The sequence below is a fragment of the Petromyzon marinus genome, chromosome 40, assembly GCF_048934315.1.
Source record: "Petromyzon marinus isolate PM22_M1 ecotype Great Lakes invasive population chromosome 40, UKy_Petmar_22M1.pri1.0, whole genome shotgun sequence".
Classification (NCBI taxonomy): Eukaryota; Metazoa; Chordata; class Hyperoartia; order Petromyzontiformes; family Petromyzontidae; genus Petromyzon; species Petromyzon marinus.
Window position 1 is genome coordinate 9,878,065 of NC_133706.1, and position 19,740 is coordinate 9,897,804.

At 50.9% G+C, this 19,740-nt stretch overlaps 1 protein-coding gene across 7 annotated transcripts in view; it reads left to right on the forward strand.

Annotated features, from left to right (window-relative positions):
- Positions 1-19,740, forward strand: part of MCTP1 (multiple C2 and transmembrane domain containing 1) — a 163,218-nt gene that overhangs the window by 95,141 nt on the left and 48,337 nt on the right. For all 7 annotated transcript variants that reach the window (XR_012946475.1, XM_032968646.2, XM_076073112.1 and 4 more), the window contains 2 exons: positions 16,651-16,793; positions 19,544-19,623. Coding sequence is in view for 6 of the 7 variants with exons in the window: in XM_032968646.2 (XP_032824537.2) it covers positions 16,651-16,793; positions 19,544-19,623 (223 nt within the window). In the remaining variant the exon portion in view is untranslated. The remainder of the gene's footprint in view (positions 1-16,650; positions 16,794-19,543; positions 19,624-19,740) is intronic.

Consider the following 19,740-nt stretch of genomic DNA (forward strand, 5'->3'; position numbering starts at 1 on the left):
AGGTGTACAGCCAAAGTTGTGGAGAAATCCTCACCCTGCTTCGGTCTTAAATAGATGGATAAATGTGATGTCAATCAGGTTTTTCAAGGTCATAGGGGTGGGGGGGGGGGGGTGGGAAACATTGACACGGACGGACAAATAAAATGGGACAAAAAGCTCAAAAAGTAGCGTTGAGAGGTGCGTGCTCCAGAATCCGCACCTCCGATTAGCACGGTTGGCTACGTGCGGTGCGAAAGAAGTTCAACGTACGTACGTACGCACACACTCGAGGAGGAACGCGCGGATCGGAGGACGGTAGCGGCCCGTGCCCAAAGTGGCCTCCGTGCAGGTGAATGAAAGAGACATTGCATGGTCTGCCTCCACGGTCAGTTGTAGCCACGTACCCGCCCCTGTACAAGAGCGACACGGCTGACGGTCGCTTGGAAAAGGAAGTCGACGTGATGCGCCCACGGCGCGTTCACGCCCCCCCACGTGTCGTTCCAAGACGGCGACGTGGCGGTGGCCCCGCGCCATCGCGCCACCTCGTAAGGCCCCCCTCTAATTGGCTCCGGCCGCGGGAGTGACGTGCGCGACGTCGTCATGACCCGCGGCGTGAAACGACCAACCGTGAACGGAAAACGCGGCCGCTCCGGTAACCTTTTCTGAAGCCTCCAGCCGCCTATCCCCTCCGACGGCCACGTAAGAGAGAGCTGTGATCGCTGGGAACGCGCGAGCGTGTTTGAATGAATTAATAATTGCGTTCGCCGAGCTGCGCTGCCGCCCAAACCCCCCAACCCCGCCGTAACCTCGGTGTCCAGAGTCCCCCCCCCCCACCTTCACGAAGCGATTATCGCCTGGTGAAGCGACGAGATTGTCGCGACCCCTGGTGAAACGACGACATTGTCGCGACCCCTGGTGTAGCAACGACATTGTCGCGACCCCTGGTGTAGCGACGACATTGTCGCGACCCCTGGTGAAGCGACAAGATTGTCGCGACCCCTGGTGAAGCGACGAGATTGTCGCGACCCCTGGTGAAGCGACGAGATTGTCGCGACCCCTGGTGAAGCGACGAGATTGTCGCGACCCCTGGTGAAGCGACGAGATTGTCGCGACCCCTGGTGAAGCGACGAGATTGTCGCGACCCCTGGTGAAGCGACGAGATTGTCGTGACCCCTGGTGAAACGACGACATTGTCGCGACCCCTGGTGTAGTGATGACATTGTCGCGACCCCTGGTGAAGCAACGACATTGTCGCGACCCCTGGTGTAGTGATGACATTGTCGCGACCCCTGGTGAAGCGATGCGGTTGTCGCGACCCCTGGTGTAGCGACGAGATTGTCGCGACCCCTGGTGTAGCAACGACATTGTCGCGACCCCTGGTGTAGCGACGACATTGCGCGACCCCTGGTGAAGCGACAAGATTGTCGCGACCCCTGGTGAAGCGACGAGATTGTCGCGACCCCTGGTGAAGCGACGAGATTGTCGCGACCCCTGGTGAAGCGACGAGATTGTCGCGACCCCTGGTGAAGCGACGAGATTGTCGCGATCCCTGGCAAGCAATGAGATTGTCGCGACCCCTGGTGAAGCGACGAGATTGTCGCGACCCCTGGTGAAGCGACGCGATTGTCACGACATCTGGTGAAGTGACGAGATTGTCGCGACCCCTCCACATTTAAAATCAACGTGCGTTTAGAGTGTTCGGCTCATATAAATTTCCACGTGATAAGCCACTTCGTTGAGCTATCATTTGTGATAGCCAGGTTGCTTCTGAAAAAGAGCTCGATAGCTGAGTGGGCCTTGCCTGGTAAATGAAAAAAATGTTTAGATTAGTTTTAGCTTACATTGGGGAGATGCTGTAGGGAAGGTGGTGGGTGTGGCCATTTGCCGTGGGTCCTGGATCTGAGGGGGGCATCAGAACGGGCCCGAGAGTGGCCGCAGAGAAACCCACATCTGATTTATACATTTACCCCGGGCCTCCAAAAACCTTTCGGCGCCCATACACCGGGGGGCGGGGGGCAGCAGAGAGTGGCTTTGTACGACGCTCGCATGATGGTCCCTGGCTGTCAAATGTGAAACCAAACTTTATCCTCACCCGTCAAGGGGATCCCTCCCGGTTTCCCTGGTACAAGCGTTACTGATATCCTCGGGATTGCCACCGTAGGCCCACTGCTAATTGACGCGCAGATGGATGCGCGGTGCTCGTTAGCGTGTTGCCCGGGACGCGCTCGTTAACGCGTGGGGCGGACGATCGAGAGTTCCGTTAAGTGAAAGGGACAGCCAGGATTCCCAGCCGGTGGAGTTGGGGGGGTCACGTGCTGGGAGCCGGGAAGAGATAGATTTTTTTTTAAAAATCAGTCTCTGAACCCCATTTTTTACTGGAATAGGCTATTGGCGTGATTCTATGATACGTCCAATCGAGTCTCTTGCAGAACATGCTCTAGAGCTGGAATTTATCCAGAACCAATTTTATTGTGACGTTTGTGTTGTTGTTTATGCAACCACTGGTAAATGGGCTGAGACCGTGAATGAATCCCTGCAATTTAGAACCTGGGTTTGATCTTTGGTGACTGGCCCGGATTGTAACCCAAAATCTCAGCGGTGTCGGCTCAATGCTCTCACCCTTACCCTCTTTCTGAGCTTGTGCTCGGAGATGTTATCCCTGCTAGGTCTGGTGATGCCAGTGGAAGGACTAAGGGGGTACACTGGGTATTGGCACAGGTTAATGCCGATTGTGGGACAGCTGTTGTTTTCACTCGAAGTCCATTACTTGGTAATGACTGGGAAAATAAACAAAGCACATTTTAGTTTTTTTTGTGTGTGTCGAAATTACGGTGTCTGGGGGTGATACGACTCATTAGCCGAGTAATGTATGCATGTATGTTGGACTTCTTTCACACGTTATGTAGCCAGTCATGCTAATCCGAGGTGCGGGGGAAGGACAACAAACTGAACACAAAAATATATTCTAAATAAATTAGTTTTCGATGTGCATTCAAAAGTGCACAGCTCCAGCGGCTTCCCAATATCGGAAGGAAGAGCGTTCCAGACGGCCGCAGAAGCGCATCTGAAAGCGTGCGGTGCAGTGACCGTCTTTTTTCGATGGCCAGCCAAAAGCCGCTGCGAGGATGACCAGAGTTCGCGCGATGATTTATGCTCCTCGACGCTATCAGCACGGTATTGTGGTTCATTTGTGGCAGGTACTTTGTATGTAACAAGAGGGACCTTGCAATGCATTTGTTCGGCAGCCCGAAGCCAAAGCGGCTCGGCGAGCACTGGACGGACACGGTCGGATGGCTCGGTAATGATGTGGGTTTCGTATCGTCGCGTGCACCGTAAGTTTTCATCATGGCACACTGAGGGCGTGTGCCCTCTGTGCCGAGACGGCATGACCGCCTCACCGTGACCACTTTCCGCATGAGTGGCACGACCCTTCTTTAGCGTGACATTGAACATCGACCGCAGCAGCAGCAGCAGCAACAACAACAAACAGCGACTGACGTTCATCATGCGCCCATAACGAAACCAAACGAACTCAGAAATACAGGGGAGGGAATAGGAGGGATTGAGCCAAGGTCAGGAGAAAATCAAGGGGGTCCGAAGGCACCTGAAAGCAGACGGAGAGGGGATCAGGTGGAGTTGGCTGGTGGGAGGGAGTTCCAGAGGCTTGGCTTAAACTCTTAATTTTTTTTTTTCCAGGTAAGGCTCACTGAGCTCAATGTGAAGGGAAAAACCGGAGGACCCGGATAAAAAAACCACGCGACCACAGGGAGAGAGACGTGCAAATCCCAAATATACAGCAGGCGTCAGGGTCGGGATTGAACCCACGACTTCCTGTATACCAGGCGAGGGAGTTAACATCTCGCCACCATGGCTTGGCGCGTAGTGTCCAAAAGCATGGCCGTCAATGTTATAGAGGATCTTGGGAGACCTTTCGTAGAGAGCCACACTCAGCAGCACCAAAGACAAAGATCTCCCGTACAGCCTTAACGGACCGTTGGGGCAAGTGGTGTTAGCGAGCACCTACAAAGGTCGGCACGACAAACGAGGGGGTTGCTGGCCAGAACCACGCACATCCGCCTTGCTTTCCCCAGTGCTGATACGTGCGCGCTGCACCAGCTACTCATTTGAGGCTGAGTCGACCTAGGGGAGGCCGAGGACCGGTTCCGATAATCGCCACTGTTTTTGGTGGCCGTGAGCGGGAGTCGTAATCGGGTCGCAGGGTTCGTAGCGCGGCGCGCCAACCACTGCACTTCGGCTCCGCGAACAGAAGCACGGCGCATGGAACCACAGCCAGCAGTCGCCCGCAACGCAAACAAGTGAATCCAATTGCGTGCGCGTAGCACTCATTTGCCGAGTAAATTCTAGATTTGAAGCTTTCGTGACTGCAAGGATCCATACATACTCTTTGGTTCTATTCGGTAAAGTCACGTAAAAATATAAAGCAACAAAAATAAAAATATTTTTTTCGTTGTTTTATACTTTTACGTGACTTTGCCGAGTAAATGCCCACTGGATATGACCGCGGAGCGTGTATTAATTACGTGTCGTGCGGTGGCTCTCTGAATTTGCAAGCGTATAGCCGTCCGGTACCGTAAATGTTTCCGTCAGCAGAGAAAACGCTTTTATTGTGTTTTTTTTTCCCTCCCTGGCACGACGTTGGCCGATGACGGCGGCTGCCGGGCGGCGCTCGTTTCTCAACTCGCTCCCGTTGGCGTCGCCGGCGTTCGCATCGGAGCCTCCTCGCGTTCACCCCGCCGGGCGATCTGGGCGCATGACGCCTCGCCCGCTGCGGAGCAAATTCGGCTCTTCGTCGGCGTGGAGTACAGACCGAAATGAAGCGGGAGAGAGAGGGCCGTTTGGGGCGTTGTGCATCCGCGCCGATGGGTGGAACCGCTCGGGCCGGTGGATCAATTCCATTACAGTGCATCGCTTATCTCGCAGGGTGATTGAATTTGCTGCTTGACAGCCGGCGTGCATGCGCGCACGCGCGTGCGTGTATGTGTGCGTGACGTGCGTGTGCAGCCCCAGATCATTTCTGCATCTCCCCCCACTCCTCCCCACTTCTTGGGCCCATGGGTTCAATTGCAGTCAAGATGCTGTGTCCAATATCGCCACGGCCAGCAAGCCGCCAATGCACTCCGTGCCCCAGTTTCCAGTCTCACAGTTCACTTCCCACATGTCTCCTGGTTGTTCCAGTGGTGCGTTTAGATTTGGGAGGGAGTTTGTCTCCGTCTGCTCGATCTCAATCCGACCCCATTTCGATGCGATTGTTTTGTGGCCAGACTTAGCCAGTCTATGACCTTGCTTAGCTCAAGGTACCGTGTTAACTCGTATTCACTTACGACTTTGATCGTGCTCAACACACGGCTTTTCACTTAATTGGATCGTGAGAATCGTGCTTAGATTCACCGGGATGCTGAAATAATCACAATTAGTGTGGTGAACGCTTGTACACCACGTAACAATTCATCGTGTTCCCGTGTCGAGTTTTGGAGGCTTTCACCACGAATATTCGGTCAGATCACTATGTGGCCCAACCAAAACAATCTATTGTGAGTCATTTGTGAGTGCTGTTTGTTGCAGGCCGTTTTGAACCTTTGGGCCTGTGCTCTGCTACTATCATATCATACGATGTCATAAAAAAGTTTTGCTAGCTGAATTCCTGACTGCTTGGCTGGATTCCTGGCTGCCTGGCTGGAATATTTGCACACGGGCAAGTGCGCTTGGGTGTTGATGACATCACCTGCATCCTACAGCGCTGCGTCGGGTTCATACATCACGCAGGGTGGTGCGTGCATGTACGTTGAACTTCTTTCTCACCGTACGTAGCCTTCCGCTTTCCTAGCAAGGTGGACCTTGGTTCGATTACTGACGTGGGCGCCTCTCTGTGGGGCGTTGGCAAGTTTTGCCCTACACATGCATTGTCTTAACCGAGATGTTGGCAGCAATGCTGGCAGACGTGAAAAACGTTTCTGTTGCCCAGTGAGGGGGTTACCTTGGCACTGTTTGTGGGTCCCGCATGACACAAAGTAAACTTAGATTTACAGCTTTCGTGACTGCAGGGATTCATATTCTTGGTTCTTTCGGTAAGGTCACGTAGAAGGGAAACAAGAAAACCACACAAAGCAGACCTAAAACACGGTAGGACCAACACCTCGGCCGTGGCAGATCACTGTTATAATTCAGTAGGCTCACATGACATTGACTTCTCCAAGACAGAGGTTCTATGCAAGCCATCTGGCTACCATGAGAGATTCGTTCATAAGGCTATCCACATATACAAACACAGAGACAATTTCAACCGAGAAGATGGATTCTGGCTTAGCAACCATTGGAAGGATTTGATAAACCATTCCGGGCCTTAATTGATTGTTCACGCTTACGGTGGCTTTCAGACCGCATCCATTATTTTCGTCTCCCCTCTCCTCTTTTACGAACATAGATGGACTCGTCCATCTGAACAAACTGCCAAATCGCTCTCCGTGGTGCTAACTTTAAAAACGCCACTTTTTCAAATTTTCTTGCTGTGGTTTTCACACCTGATGATGATTGCTTGTGTTGCAGTGGAAACGTCGTGAGGATTTTATTGTTTTATATTTTTATTATTTTATTGTTTCCCTTCTACGTGACTTTACCGAAAGAACAAAGAATATAAAGTAAACTTAGCTATTAAACTATTTTTTTTATTTTACCAGGTAAGGCCCACTGAGCTATATACCTCTTTTTCATAAGCAACCTGGCTATTACACATTATTTGCTCAACGAAGTGGCTTATGTGGAAATATACAAAAGCCAAAAAATCTAAACGCGTGATCTTGGTTCTAAATGTGGAGGCAAAAACCGGAGGACCCGGAGAAAATGCCGCACGACCACGGGTAGAGAGACACGCAAACTCGAAATATACAGCAGCAGGCGTCAGGGTGGAGATTGAACCCACGACCTCGAGCACACCAGGCGAGGTAGTTAACATCTCACCAGCGTGGCACCCAAACAGCCTTCGCTTCCACGATGGTGGCTTCTGATCCGAACTCCGAGCCGCCCGTATGTTTTATTTTCTTTCTTCTGTAGTCTCTGTATCGTATCCTGCAGGCTCCCTGGCACATGAACAAAATCCCATCGCAGGGCTCCTAGTGCTTTAAGTTGCGTGACGCAGGTTGATCTCGCAGATTTAAGAGCTGATAGTGCCGGGGGCAATAGGGGCTTTTACTTGGGCTGCCAGCTGTCGTCGGCTTCCCAGGGCCATCCTCGTTTTTAGGTAGCTGCTGCCCTGGCCAATGTGTTACATCTTCCCCAGACGTTAAAAGCCTCCAGGATTTTTTACAGTTGCCATCGTCCATTCTCTGACACGCGGTGGCGGTGGTGGTGGCGGTGGCGGTGGTGGCGGTGGTGGCGGTGGCGGCGGTGGTGGCGGTGGCGGCGGTGGCGGTGGTGGCGGTGGCGGTGGTGGTGGTGCGTCTTCATGACATTTAAAAAAGTTTGGTTCTCCACTTGATTCCGGCCTGTTGAGAATTACAAAGGTACCGTTTGACTGTCATCCCGTGAACATCGCTCTGCAAGCAAGCAAGGGTGGGTGGATGGGTGGGTGGGGAAACAGTGCTGCCCCCCCCCCCCCTTTCTGGGGAAGTGAGGCTGCTCGAAGAACTTTCAGAAGCAGTTCTATGATATCTGATTCCACAGACCATTCTTATTGAGGATGCATTCCTCTTAAGAGCTTCGGCATCCAAATAATTTTTTGACATCGTACCAATATCAGTGGTGGAGGTGGGGGGGGGGGACGATGTGGAGTTGTATTCACCATGACATGGGTATGGCTTCCAAGTCTGGTACTAGGTGGCAACTGCAGCTAAACTAAACTCTTTTTTTATTTTACAGGTAAGGCCCACTGAGCTGTGTAGCTCTTTTTTCAGAAACGACCTTGCTGCCACAAATAACAGTTCGACGAAGTGGCTTATCGTGTGGAAATTTACAGCAGCCGAGTAATCTAGACGTGACGTTGATTCTAAACGTTCGAGGGAAAAACCCGAGGACCCGGAGGAAAATCCACGCGACCACGAGGAGAACACGCAAACTCCACGCAAAACAGGCGTCAGGGTTGGGATCGAGCGCACGACCTCCCGTGCACCGGGCGAGGCGGTTAACATTTCGCCACCGCGGACGCAGCTGGCAAGCGCGGCACACATCAGCATGCCCCGCTTGAAATGAACACCGCGGGGGCAGGTGTGGCCGAGCCCGCGACGATCGAAGGGGAGATAAAGTGCGCTGGCTGGGAGTGGCGCTGAGCCGTTTGGGCTATTCATTCACAGACCCCCCCCCCCACCTCCGCGCTTTGTAGACGTACACCTGTGTGTGGAATCGCGAGCTCGCGGCTTCTCTTTTGCGCCGCCCGTGAGTCCGTGGCTCGGCGGCGGAGCGGGCGGCTCACTACTGGGAGGTTGCGAGTTCAGATCTCGCTTGTGGGTTGATTCAGCCAATCACCCCCCCCCCCCGCCTCGGGTTGATAAAATGAGTACCACTTTGTCGGGAATTCGACAGTGCTTGTCCGATGCGTAGACTCGCCCCCCCCTCTCCCCCCCCATTACAGAAAATGTACACTCCTAGCTCAGGGCTCGAATAGGAATATGAACACCAATGCCTCAATGCTCATGTCAGTAGGATCTCACTTTCACTTTATATACATAAAAAAACCTGGCCTCTTTCCCTTCTGCCTAATTTCTGATTGCATTCCTTGAGTGCTGTCGGCGTCGTGAGAGACGCCGACAGCACTGAAGGTGACTGGGCTGAGACCCATCAACCCACCGCACTCGAGAACCCGGTTTAATGATAGGCAGTTGCGGAAAAACCCGGATTCGAAGCCAGCTTCTTGAGGCAGTGCTCTGCGAGAGTTCTCCACGAATGTTTCGCCACGTGCCGTGAAGTCGGTGAGCACAGTCAGGGCGCCACAGTGGCGAGATGTTAACTACCTCACCTGGTATACAGGAGGTCGTGGGTTCCAACCCTGACGCCTGTACATTTTGAGTTTGCGGTGTGTCTCTCCCCGTGGTGGCGTGGCATTTTCTCCGGCCCCTCCGGTATTTCCCTCCGCATTTAAAAATCAGCATCCGTGTCGAGTCAGTTGCTTCTTTACCTGGGGTGCACACACGCTCTGGGGGTGTGAGACATGGCAGATTTGTCTAGAAGGTAAATCATTGAAACACAAATTAAGCACTGGCACGTAAGTACTACTCTGTTTCATTAAACCCGATGTATTTATTAACATGATACTTTTATTGACAATTGAGAACCAAAGGGGTGCAAGGCGGCTGCAGTAAAGGTTAAGGACCACTGGACTTTAGAGTTTTTGGCTGCATGTAAATTTCCACGTGATAAGCCACTTCGTTGAGCTGTCATATGTGGCCAGGTCGCTTCCTTAAAATAGCTCAGTGGGCCTTAGCTGGTAAAATAACAATAGCTTAGTTGATATGATTGGGGTGGGGGGGGGAGGAGGTGGGTAGCAACAAAATAAAAATGTAATGTTGCAGAGAGGGGCACAAGGCAGCGGAGTGGACCCTAGGGGACCGCGCACGCACGCATGCACGCACACGTGACTCGCGCCTCGATGCCCAAAATAAATCCCGAGCGCTGAATGTAGTCTGACAGCAATTTGGGAGAAACGCGCTCCCGTGGAATTGGAGAGTTGTTCTTAAATCAGCGACGAAAACCTCTGAGGCTGGCGTTGGACCAGAGGAGCCAGGTGAATGATCCGTGTGATTTTTTTTTGCGACGATAACTCTTTCTGTGGTCTTAAAGAGAGGGTCAGGCTCAAGATATGTTACGCAGGTTCCTCCCCAAGCCTTCATGCCCTTGGGAGCCGTTTGACCATTCTCCACGATGCTGTTTGCATGCGTGTGCACGTACGCACGTGTGTGTGTTGAATCTCTTTTGCACTGTTACGTAGCCAACCGTGCTAATTGGGAGGGTTGCTGAAGAGGGAGCCCAGGACCGGGTACGGATATCGCTTGAAACTGTTGTTAGCCCTGGCCGGGAATCGAGTTAAGGTCACCAAGGTCAAGGCGCAACGCGTTAACCACCGCGCCACCACGCCCACCTCCCTCTGAAATATAATTCAGTGAATCATAACGAGACCCTCGCTGTTCACGTTCGGCCTAACGAGATCTGGCTGTGAATTTGATTAGGGTCAGAACAAAGCTGATTCACATCGCAGTGTTGCCACGTTTGTTTAAACATCTCCCGGGGTAAAAAAAAAACGCGGCCTGGAATGCTCTGCGCATTGTATTTGTGCCCCCCCCCCCTCCTCCTCTCTTTCATAGCCATCGTTCGTGTGGCCACGTTTTTATCGAGGCAGAGATTAAGCGTGACATTCATGTCTCGGCGATATTGTCGGAATAAATCACGCTGCCGAATATCCCCATCGGTGGTAAAACGGAGACATCGGCATTATTTTCGCTAAAGGGTGCCGCTCTGCAATATCTTGCTTTATGGCACTGCTGGTGGGAGGGTGTTCACTAGCGGTGGCCCTAGAGAGCCCCCTCTCAAGAGAGTATTTTAGCCTACTCTGCCACACTGGCCAGAATGTCTTGGAAGAGGTGGGAGTGCCCACACAGCACCCCACCACACGCAGCCTGCGGGAATGGACGTTTGCTCACGCGCGAGCGTGCCTGTCATATTGATTTTTGGGCGCTGCATTCGTTGTGGACGAGGCTCTGGGAGATATTCACAGACGCTTGGCACATATACCACACAGAGACAAAGATCCCCCTCTTTACCCCTCGACAGACTGTTAGTGCAAGTGCTGCTAGCGAGCACCTACAAAGGCCGGCACGGCACACCCAGGCGCAGGGGGTGGGGGGTGGCCAGCATCACGCTCCGCCGTTTTTGACTCCCTACTGGCGATGTTTGCACATCGCTCAAGGTACTAATGTGAGGCTGTGTCGACCTTGGGGAGGCCCATGGTAAACGTCACTGGTGCTGGCTGTGAGCGGGATCCGAACTCGGCTTCGCCGGGCTCGTAGCGCAGCGTGCTCCCTCCCCACACAACACGCAAACGACCGCCAATGTTGCGTATTTCGGCTGCACGCGCAGGCACAGATGCGGATATGAATCTCCGAAAACACTTGCGCGCTGAAGCCGGGCACGGCGAAGCTGCAGCTGGGGACAGCGCCGTTGGGATTTTTTTGCACGGTCCAGTGCGCAGCGGCGACGACTCGCGAGTGTGGCTCGGGGGGGGGGGCGGAGACGGAGGAGTCCGAGCTGCCCAGGACGCAGTTTCAATAATCTGGCCCATCCCAGAACCGCGCCGTCGTCCTTCCGCCACCATCGGGAAATAACGGGCGCCTCGGGGTTTATGGACTGTGAAGGACGACCCCCATCTTATTCGAGCCCCCACTCCCCCAAGTCGAAAATTATTGGGGCGCATCCTTTCTGCTCGCCCCAGACGCTGAATCCCGCGGGGAGCCTCATGTGGAGTGAGCATTGGGGTAAGGTGTGATGACCCCCATGCTCGTTCACAGCCGTCTCCCCGTGAGCTGCGTGCTCGTTCGTAGGGAGCTGTTTGTGTGCCACTCGTGTGCACGGCACCGTGCCCCTCGCGTCGATGCTGTTGATGTTTTGGTTTAACATCCGGCTTCTGTCCGTCTCTGTTTTTAACACTTTCCAACCTCCCTCCGTAAGGCTGATATTGATGTAGGGCAACAACAACAACAACAACTGTAATTTCACGTTAAGGTGGTTTAGCCAGATAATTATCCAGCTACGGTTGAGAGCGTTTGTGCTTTGGCTTTGTCCTGTCTGTGTGTAAACGGGTTCCAGGCGAGGGGGGTGGGGGTCACGATAACTCCCTTGAGGATAATCCATGTGAACGAACCCTTTTAGTGCCAAGTTGCGTTGCCACTCGGGACTTACCCTTCAGAAGACCGGTGCAATCGCGACGAAATTGGCTGCCCGCGAATTGTTCGTGTCCGAGCCCCATCGTCTCACTGCGGCCTCCTGGCACGCCGACTCGTGGCAAGAAGCGTGCTCCCGTTGTCGTCCCAGGATGAGCTTGCGTGTGGAAAGCTTTTACGGAATACGTGCCCTTGCATGAGTGTCCTGATTTAAAGCTTTCGTGACTGCAGTAATTCATATTCTTAGTTCTTTCGGTAAAGTCACGTTGAAGGGAAACAACAAAATAATAAAATATATATAAAACAATAAAAATTCTCACGACGTTTCGACCATAACACAAACGGTCGTCTTCAGGTGTGTCGGTTTGCATAAATTTATTTATTTAACCGAGAAGATGGATTCTGGCTTAGCAATCATTGGAAAGATTTGATAAACCATTTCAGGTCTTAAAAAAAAATCGTCTCCCCCCTCCTCTTTTCAGAACATAGATGGACTAGTCCGTCTAAATAAACTGCCAAATCGCTGCGCGTGGCGCTAACGTTTTATAAATAAATAAATACACCGTTTAAAATAAAGAAATTTATGCAAACCGACACACCTGCAGACGACCGTTTGTGTTATGGTCGAAACGTCGTGAGAATTTTTTATTGTTTTATATATATTTTATTATTTTGTTGTTTCCCTTCAACGTGACTTTACCGAAAGAACTAACGATATGAGTGTCCTTCCTTTGTGTCATCACCAGTCTCGTTAATGTGCCCGTTTTACGTATGGTTGTTTTCCACGCGTGGATTTTTCGTCACGTGCCGTGAAACCGTGAGCGCAATCAGGGGCGCCACGGTGGCGGGATGTTAACTACCTCACCTGGTATACAGGAGGTCGTGGGTTCCACCCGAACCCTGACGCCTGCTGTATGTTTGGAGTTTGCGGTGTCTCTCTCCCCGTGGTCACGTGGATTTTTCTCCGGGCCTTCTGGTTTTTTTCTCCACGTTTAGCTTATTTGATGGGTCACTTCGTTGAGCTGTCATTACTGGCCAGGTCACTTCTGAAAAATAGTTATATAGCTCAGTGGGCCTTACCTGGTAAAATAAAAAAATAGTTTTAGTTGCGTTTTAAATAGGTGTGTTCATGTACTGGGATTTGCAGTTGGTTGCCAGGCTGAACGGAATCCAGAGGTGCCTTGATAGAGCAGTGCATAGACTCAGTAGGCCCTTACCGAGTTCTAAATGTTACATAGAGGTTACAAAGGGCATCGGTACAAATGACTGCAGTGGTTTTTGTCTTTAGGAAAAACATAGTGGAGGTTGATCGTTTTCCCCCAGCAGTCTGGTACAGCGTGTACGAGGTCTGTCTGTGTCTGTGAGCATGTGGGGAGCAGTGGTGCAGCGGTTCACGCACTGATTCAATTCCTCGCCGCGGCTAACATCAGTGGCAGATGATATCTGAACTGGTCCCAAGGTCACTTAGGTCGACTAAGCCTTGCATAAAAATCAGAACTGGGGAGACGAAGGTGGCCGAGCGTGGTGCTGGTCACACGTCACCTCGTGTGCCATGCCGGCCTTAATAGGTGCTCGCTGACAGCCTGGGGGGGGGGGGGGGGGAAGGGGGTGTGGGGAATCTTTTGTCTCTGTGTGTGCATCTCATCTGGGTCCCATGCGTGCGTGAAGGCAAACAGGCTTCGCATTCATTGGCTGTTGTGTGATTTGTCAAAATGCGAGCCATGCGCATCTATCTATGCGCAATGCCAAGTTGGGTTTTTTGTCAGGACACTGTACGGTGATACAGCGCGGACGACTGGCAGCGGGATTGCATAAGCGGCCGTTATCAGGGCTATTCCTACAGTTTTGATGAAAGCCAAATTTATCACTGCGATCACCGGAATCTTGCTGTGCGTAAAAAAATAACAACAAATTAACACTGCCGACCATGCAGGACGCTCCATCTTGGCAGAAACGATCACGTCACCGTTTGCTTCTGGGTTTGTAATTATAAGGCGTCTGATGATGCATTGATTCATTAATAAAGATAGATTTTTTTTTCACGCGCACAATACGCACGCATCGAATCACGTGTGCGAGAATCAATTATTTACGCGTTTTTGTAAATCACGTGCTGGCTACAACCGGAGGCATCCTCTCGCTCTCTCTCTCTAGCCTTCGTTTGTGCGTCCCTCAAAGGAGCCCACAGCACGCCGGACTTGGAATTGAGAGGTCGCCCCGTTCAATTCCACCTTCCGGCGCTAGTTAAAAACAATGGTGCAAGTTTCTTAAATGCCCCCCGCCCCCCAATACTGCCTGGGACCCACCCAGCAGTATCAATGGGACACACGGCACAGCTGAATCGCTTGGTGGAGGTCGGAGAGACGAATGGGTGTGCTCACTGCCTCCAAAACGTCTGCTCAGCATGGAAATGCAGGACCCAGTACACGCCAGAATTCACTCGAGTGGATGCCCTTCCCGCCGGCAGTGGCGCAAGCAAGGCATTGCGGGGCCGCACCTCTATATTTTCGTAAGTTAGCCTTTACATTTGGGTCCGACTTACGGAATGAGGCGGACACGAAAGGAGAAACGATTAAATCCGGGTGGCAAAAAACCGTGACAAAAAAAAAAACAGAATCCCGAATTGAATTGTGACCCAGAATCATGACATTTCATCAAATCTCTGGCGTGGGTTAAATTTACACACACACACAAACCTGCAATCGTACAGTAATTATCGTTTTCGTTAAACACGTCATCTCCCTCCGATAACTCAGGGATTGGAATGGCGCATTCGCAGCTGTGTGCCGGAGTGTCAGGCGTAATGGACCAGCGCCTCTAATTAATTGGCGCCAGTGGGCTTGAACCTGTGACCTTGAGACCACTGATCCTGGAATTGTGTTGCTGCTGGCCGGGGTCTGCCTGGGTCTGCGGTGAGGCAGAGAAACACTGCCACCTGCTGGTGGTGTCTGGCATCTTACCTGTGGTCTATCGTGGCACCTTTGCCGTTCGACACACGCACGTGGGTCGTCGCCTCGCTCCGGGCGTGCGAAACAACAGTGCGTAGATTCGCGAATTGACAAAAATAAATTCGTAGCCTCATGATCAATAATGTATCGTTCACATGATGCGCTAATGTCACCCTTACAGCGCGGCGATAGAGCGAGCGGCTCACAATGGAATGGTTGCGAGTTCACATCCTGGTTGAGGGGGATTAGAGGGTGGGTTGACTCAGCTCATCATCCCCCCATGCCCCCCCGGGTCGATAAAACAAGTGTCAATTTGTTTGGTACGTGAGTCATCAACATTGATCGTCCTCATCATGGAATCTCCTTTGCCAGTACCAAAATATGATAATAGGTTTTTCCCCTTTTTTCTGGCAACAAAATAGGTGTTAAGATGTTCAAATAACACCAAACTGAAACCTTTTACAAGGAATCATGTCTGCATTAACCATAATACTTGTGGTCAGAATGCTAACAAAAACACACTGATAATATCTGCATTGTCCTTGAAACTGATTGGTCTACACCAGAAGAGAGCCTTCTTTTGAGCCTCGTCTCAATTGGTGTTAGACCAGAGGACGCCAAAAGGCATACAGCCCAAACACAATGCTCTATCAGAGTAATGAGAGCTCGGGGTGAGCATCTACATCATTGGATCTCCTTTGTTAACATCTTAACACCTGTTTTGTTGCCAGAAAAAGGGGAAAAACCTATTATCATTGATCGTCCTGTAGAGAGACTCGCCCCTGCTGTAGGAATGCGGAATTTCGGCCACTTGCTCAGGGGCTGTACAACGGGAGATGAGCCCACCCAAAAGCCTCGAATGCTTTTTTTTATGGGCAGGAGAGCACTTTTGGTTCGACACCTCGGGTTTATGCAGCACACGAACGTGACCGCATCTCGATATGGCCCATGCAATGGTGCAAACTGGGCAGGAGCGAGTGAGACGGGGGAACGTACGAGAGGAAGCATACAGAGGAAAGTACGTGGTGAAAGAAGGGAGATAGAATAGAAATGGAACAAACAAACTGAGGCGGACAATGCAGATTGATGCACACAGATAGAATTCCCACACTTCTATGCCAGGGATATGTTATTGTGTATCTGTGTTATTGTGTGAAGTAATCCAGTGCAGCTGGTTCAAGAACGAGCAAAAGTCATCTCGTGCCACCTGCCTGACCTACTTCACCTGAGCACATGAGCAAAATAGGTCTGTTGATTTAATTTCATGTAACATAACGCGTAATTATAGCTATAAATGTTGCCATTTTGGTTCCAATTGTCTGAACTGGTGTCATGTAACGAAATGAAGAAAGGTTCATTCAGAGCTCTTCTGGGGTAGTACATGGGCTGTCTGTGGCAAAATGAACCGCAGAAGTAGATATAATCGAACTACTTCTGAGGTGTGTTTAAGTGACTTTTCATCCACTGCTGGGGGCGCTGCACTTTCCCACACACCCTGCTATCAAGATGTCCGTCGCTTGGGTGTTACACTTTTTATTTTTAATTCTCAGCGTTGGAGCATTTGCCAAATTAAGTGCAACATCAAATGTACGGTAAGTATGCTGCTGGGCATTTTCTTTGAAATGCAGTCAGTGTTGACGGGTTGATACCATCAACTCTCGACACTTGAGGGTACATTGGTATAACCAAGGGCGGCTGTAACCTTGATTTCAACTCAGGCGCTCAGAGGTGGCGGCTCGCCGCTCTGACCCCCCGAGTCACCCAGGCCACCTGGAAGCCGGAGGATTTAGCGGCGACTCAGCACGTGACCTTTAACCCGTGGCGATAATGTTCCTGCGCTTTAGGGACGAGCGATCCGTATGTGAAGTTCAAGCTCGGGGGTAAGATGGTTTACAAGAGCAAGATCATCTACAAAAACCTCAACCCGGTCTGGAACGAGCCCTTCGTGCTGCTCTTGGACAACTTGAAAGAGAGGATACACGTCAAGGTCAGGATCGCTTGCTTTTGTTGCTGCTGTTGTTTAATGTTTTGAGTGAGTGCAGTTTGCTTGCTGGGCTGTTCACCCACTCTGACGCTGCCTGCCTCTGACCCCTGATTAAGCCATCGCAGGTAGATTATAGAAATTATACCGCCGCGATGCTAAGCTTGATTTCCCATCTGCTTCTCCCAGGGGACAAATGAAAATGAAAATGTTGACACCGCCGTGTACGTAACTTCGCAGAAAATTATCTTGGTGATGCTGCTGCTACTGCAGCTGGGGCCGCGTTGGCAGTGGTGCATGAGCACAGTTAACAACAACAAGAACACATTCGTCAATCACAAGGCTGTCGCCTAAAAAAATATAATTTAACAGGTTTGACATTTCAGGCAATGGCCGTTTTGGCCACAGCGCGTGGAGAATAAGGACCATTGCCCAAAAAATGTTGCCGATTTTATAGGCTTCCTCTTGCTGAGGCCACGGGGTTATTGCCAGGTGTGTTGTGTACTAAAACTAATTTTTTATTTTTTATTTTACCAGTTAAGGCCCACTGAGCTATATAGCTCTGTTTCAGAAGCGACCTGGCCACAAATTAAAGCTCAACGAAATGGCTTACCACGTGTAAATTTATAGCAGTCAAATACTCTAAACGCACGTTGATTCTAAATGTGGATGGAAAAACTGGAAGACCCGGAGAAAAATCAATGCTACCATGGGGAGAGAGAGACACGCAAACTCCAAATATACAGGCGTCAGTGTCAGGATCAAACTCACGAACTCCTGCATACTAGGCGAGGGAGTTAACATCTCGCCACCGTGGCGCCCATCTCTCTGTCTTCGTGTGTCGGTGCTGGAAGCAAACATGCAACTGAGGGAGCCTCCGATTGCCAGGTTTAGTTCCAGGGGAAGCGGCCAGAGTGACCATTGGATGTGGGGTAAATGTTAAATCTGGGAGCGACGATTGTGAATTATCGCCAAATGGGGATTATTTTTGGGAGTTTGAAAAATGAGATGTTAGATGCAGAATCATGTGGCAACGTTTCAGTAGTGGGGTTTCACTGCAACTTAACATAAGCCATAATCTATCCACTGTTCGCTTGGGGGAGGGGGGCTTCATCCAGCAGTGGATTGATCAGGGTGCATGAGTAGCAGCTGTGCACAATGGCAGAGAAAATGGAACAGAATCTAAAATGCGGCGCTGTGCAGTCTGGCCGCGTGCAATCTGGACAAGGACACCCACAGGCCGAGTGGGGCCCTGTCTGGGTGCTCAGCGTTCTGAGCCCCGTCACAGTGAAGCAGCCCCCTCCTGTGATTTACCGCGCTGCCTTTTTATTGATCAATGCATACCCGCCTCCAAAAAATAATGAAGATGCATTATGATATTATGTTTGCGTTGAGTATATGCTGAGGAAAATCAATCGGAAAGTTGTGCTGTGCGTGCGCGTGGCAGTGCTGTAAATTCTACACGAATGTTTCTTTCTAAGAATGTATAGATTTTTTTGGTGGGGGTTTTAAACGATTGGCCTATATTTTTCCGATGTTAAATTATCGTCGGGTAATCTGAAGGACGATTTTGATGAGGGCACTTTTCAGTCCCGCCAGTGTTCATTTGTCTATGTTCATCGTCCGTCACGGATTACACGCCCCGCTAAGCACGGTGCTGACATTGGCGATACTGTTGCTACCTTTACGACGGGTCAGTCCTGACCTCTGTGGGCACGTGAAGGCTCTCGTGTGGAGTTAAAGCGATGTACGTGCCAGACACTTCGTGGACCCTGACAACGGCAGACGAGAGTAGACTGGAAAAGCTTCGAGCTGTGGGTTGTGGTACCCAATTAGGATGGAGAGAGAGTAAATGAGGAAGTTATAGTTCAGGTTTAGGAGGAGAGAAGTCTTGATTAGATGGGTCCAGAAGAGGCTGAAAGATGTGGGATTGGGCACATTCTCACAGGTGAGAGCTGGATGAAGTTCTGGAAGGAAGGACATTGCCCAAAACGTCGGGGACTTACGAACATTCGACCTTCAGAGATACGAACAAACCTGTCCATATGTCCAGTTGCCTGTTTGGACCGAGAGTCGTAAGTTCAACCCACGTGCAATAGATGGCAGTGGTGGCATCTAAATCTGCAGAACATGAAGAACCAGTGGCATCTCCATCTACAGGAGATTATACAACGTTTAAAGTCATTCCCCTTGTTTAGTGTACATGCCATACAACGTGTTTGGATTCGACAGGAGTAAAGTTGGACTTACGTACAAATCGACTTACGAACAGACCTCTGGAACCTAACTCGTTCCTTTTAAGGCCTCACAAGTGTTAGTGACGAATGCGTTGATATGTTTTTTGTTATTTGTACTCATGCACCACTGCCAACGCAATGTCACCAAATAATTTGAAGGAATGAAGGGAGGGAGGGAGGGAGAGAGAGAGGGAAGAAGAGGGGAGAGGTCATGCAGTGAAATGAAAGAGAAGCTCAAGATGGGACAGGATGGAGGGAGGCGAGGATCTGCCATTCATTGGGCAGAGGACTGCAGAAAAAAATAATAATAATGTGAAGACCTTTGATGGGGAGAATTTACTGGGATTTAGCGAGGAGGAGGAGGAGGAGACGGCAGTGGCGTGGTGATCGTCTGAATTCCCAGGTGGACATCTGTTGAAAAAGAGCTACATATCTCATGGGATTTCTCCGGGACAAGTAAATATTCTGAGATTCTGAATTGTCCACTTCTTTGCTGTCGTGTCTCCCATTCCTCCGCAGGTGTTTGACCATGACATCGGGATCCCTGATGACTTCATGGGCTCAGCTCATCTTGACCTTGAGTATCTCACCATCGGCAGGTGATGATTATTTTCTATTTGTTTTCTTATGATCGTTAAGCACCAACTATGGGGGGAGGGGGGGGGGCCTTCATCCACCAGTTGAAACGACAAGGGTCAGTGCGGAAGATTGGTCAA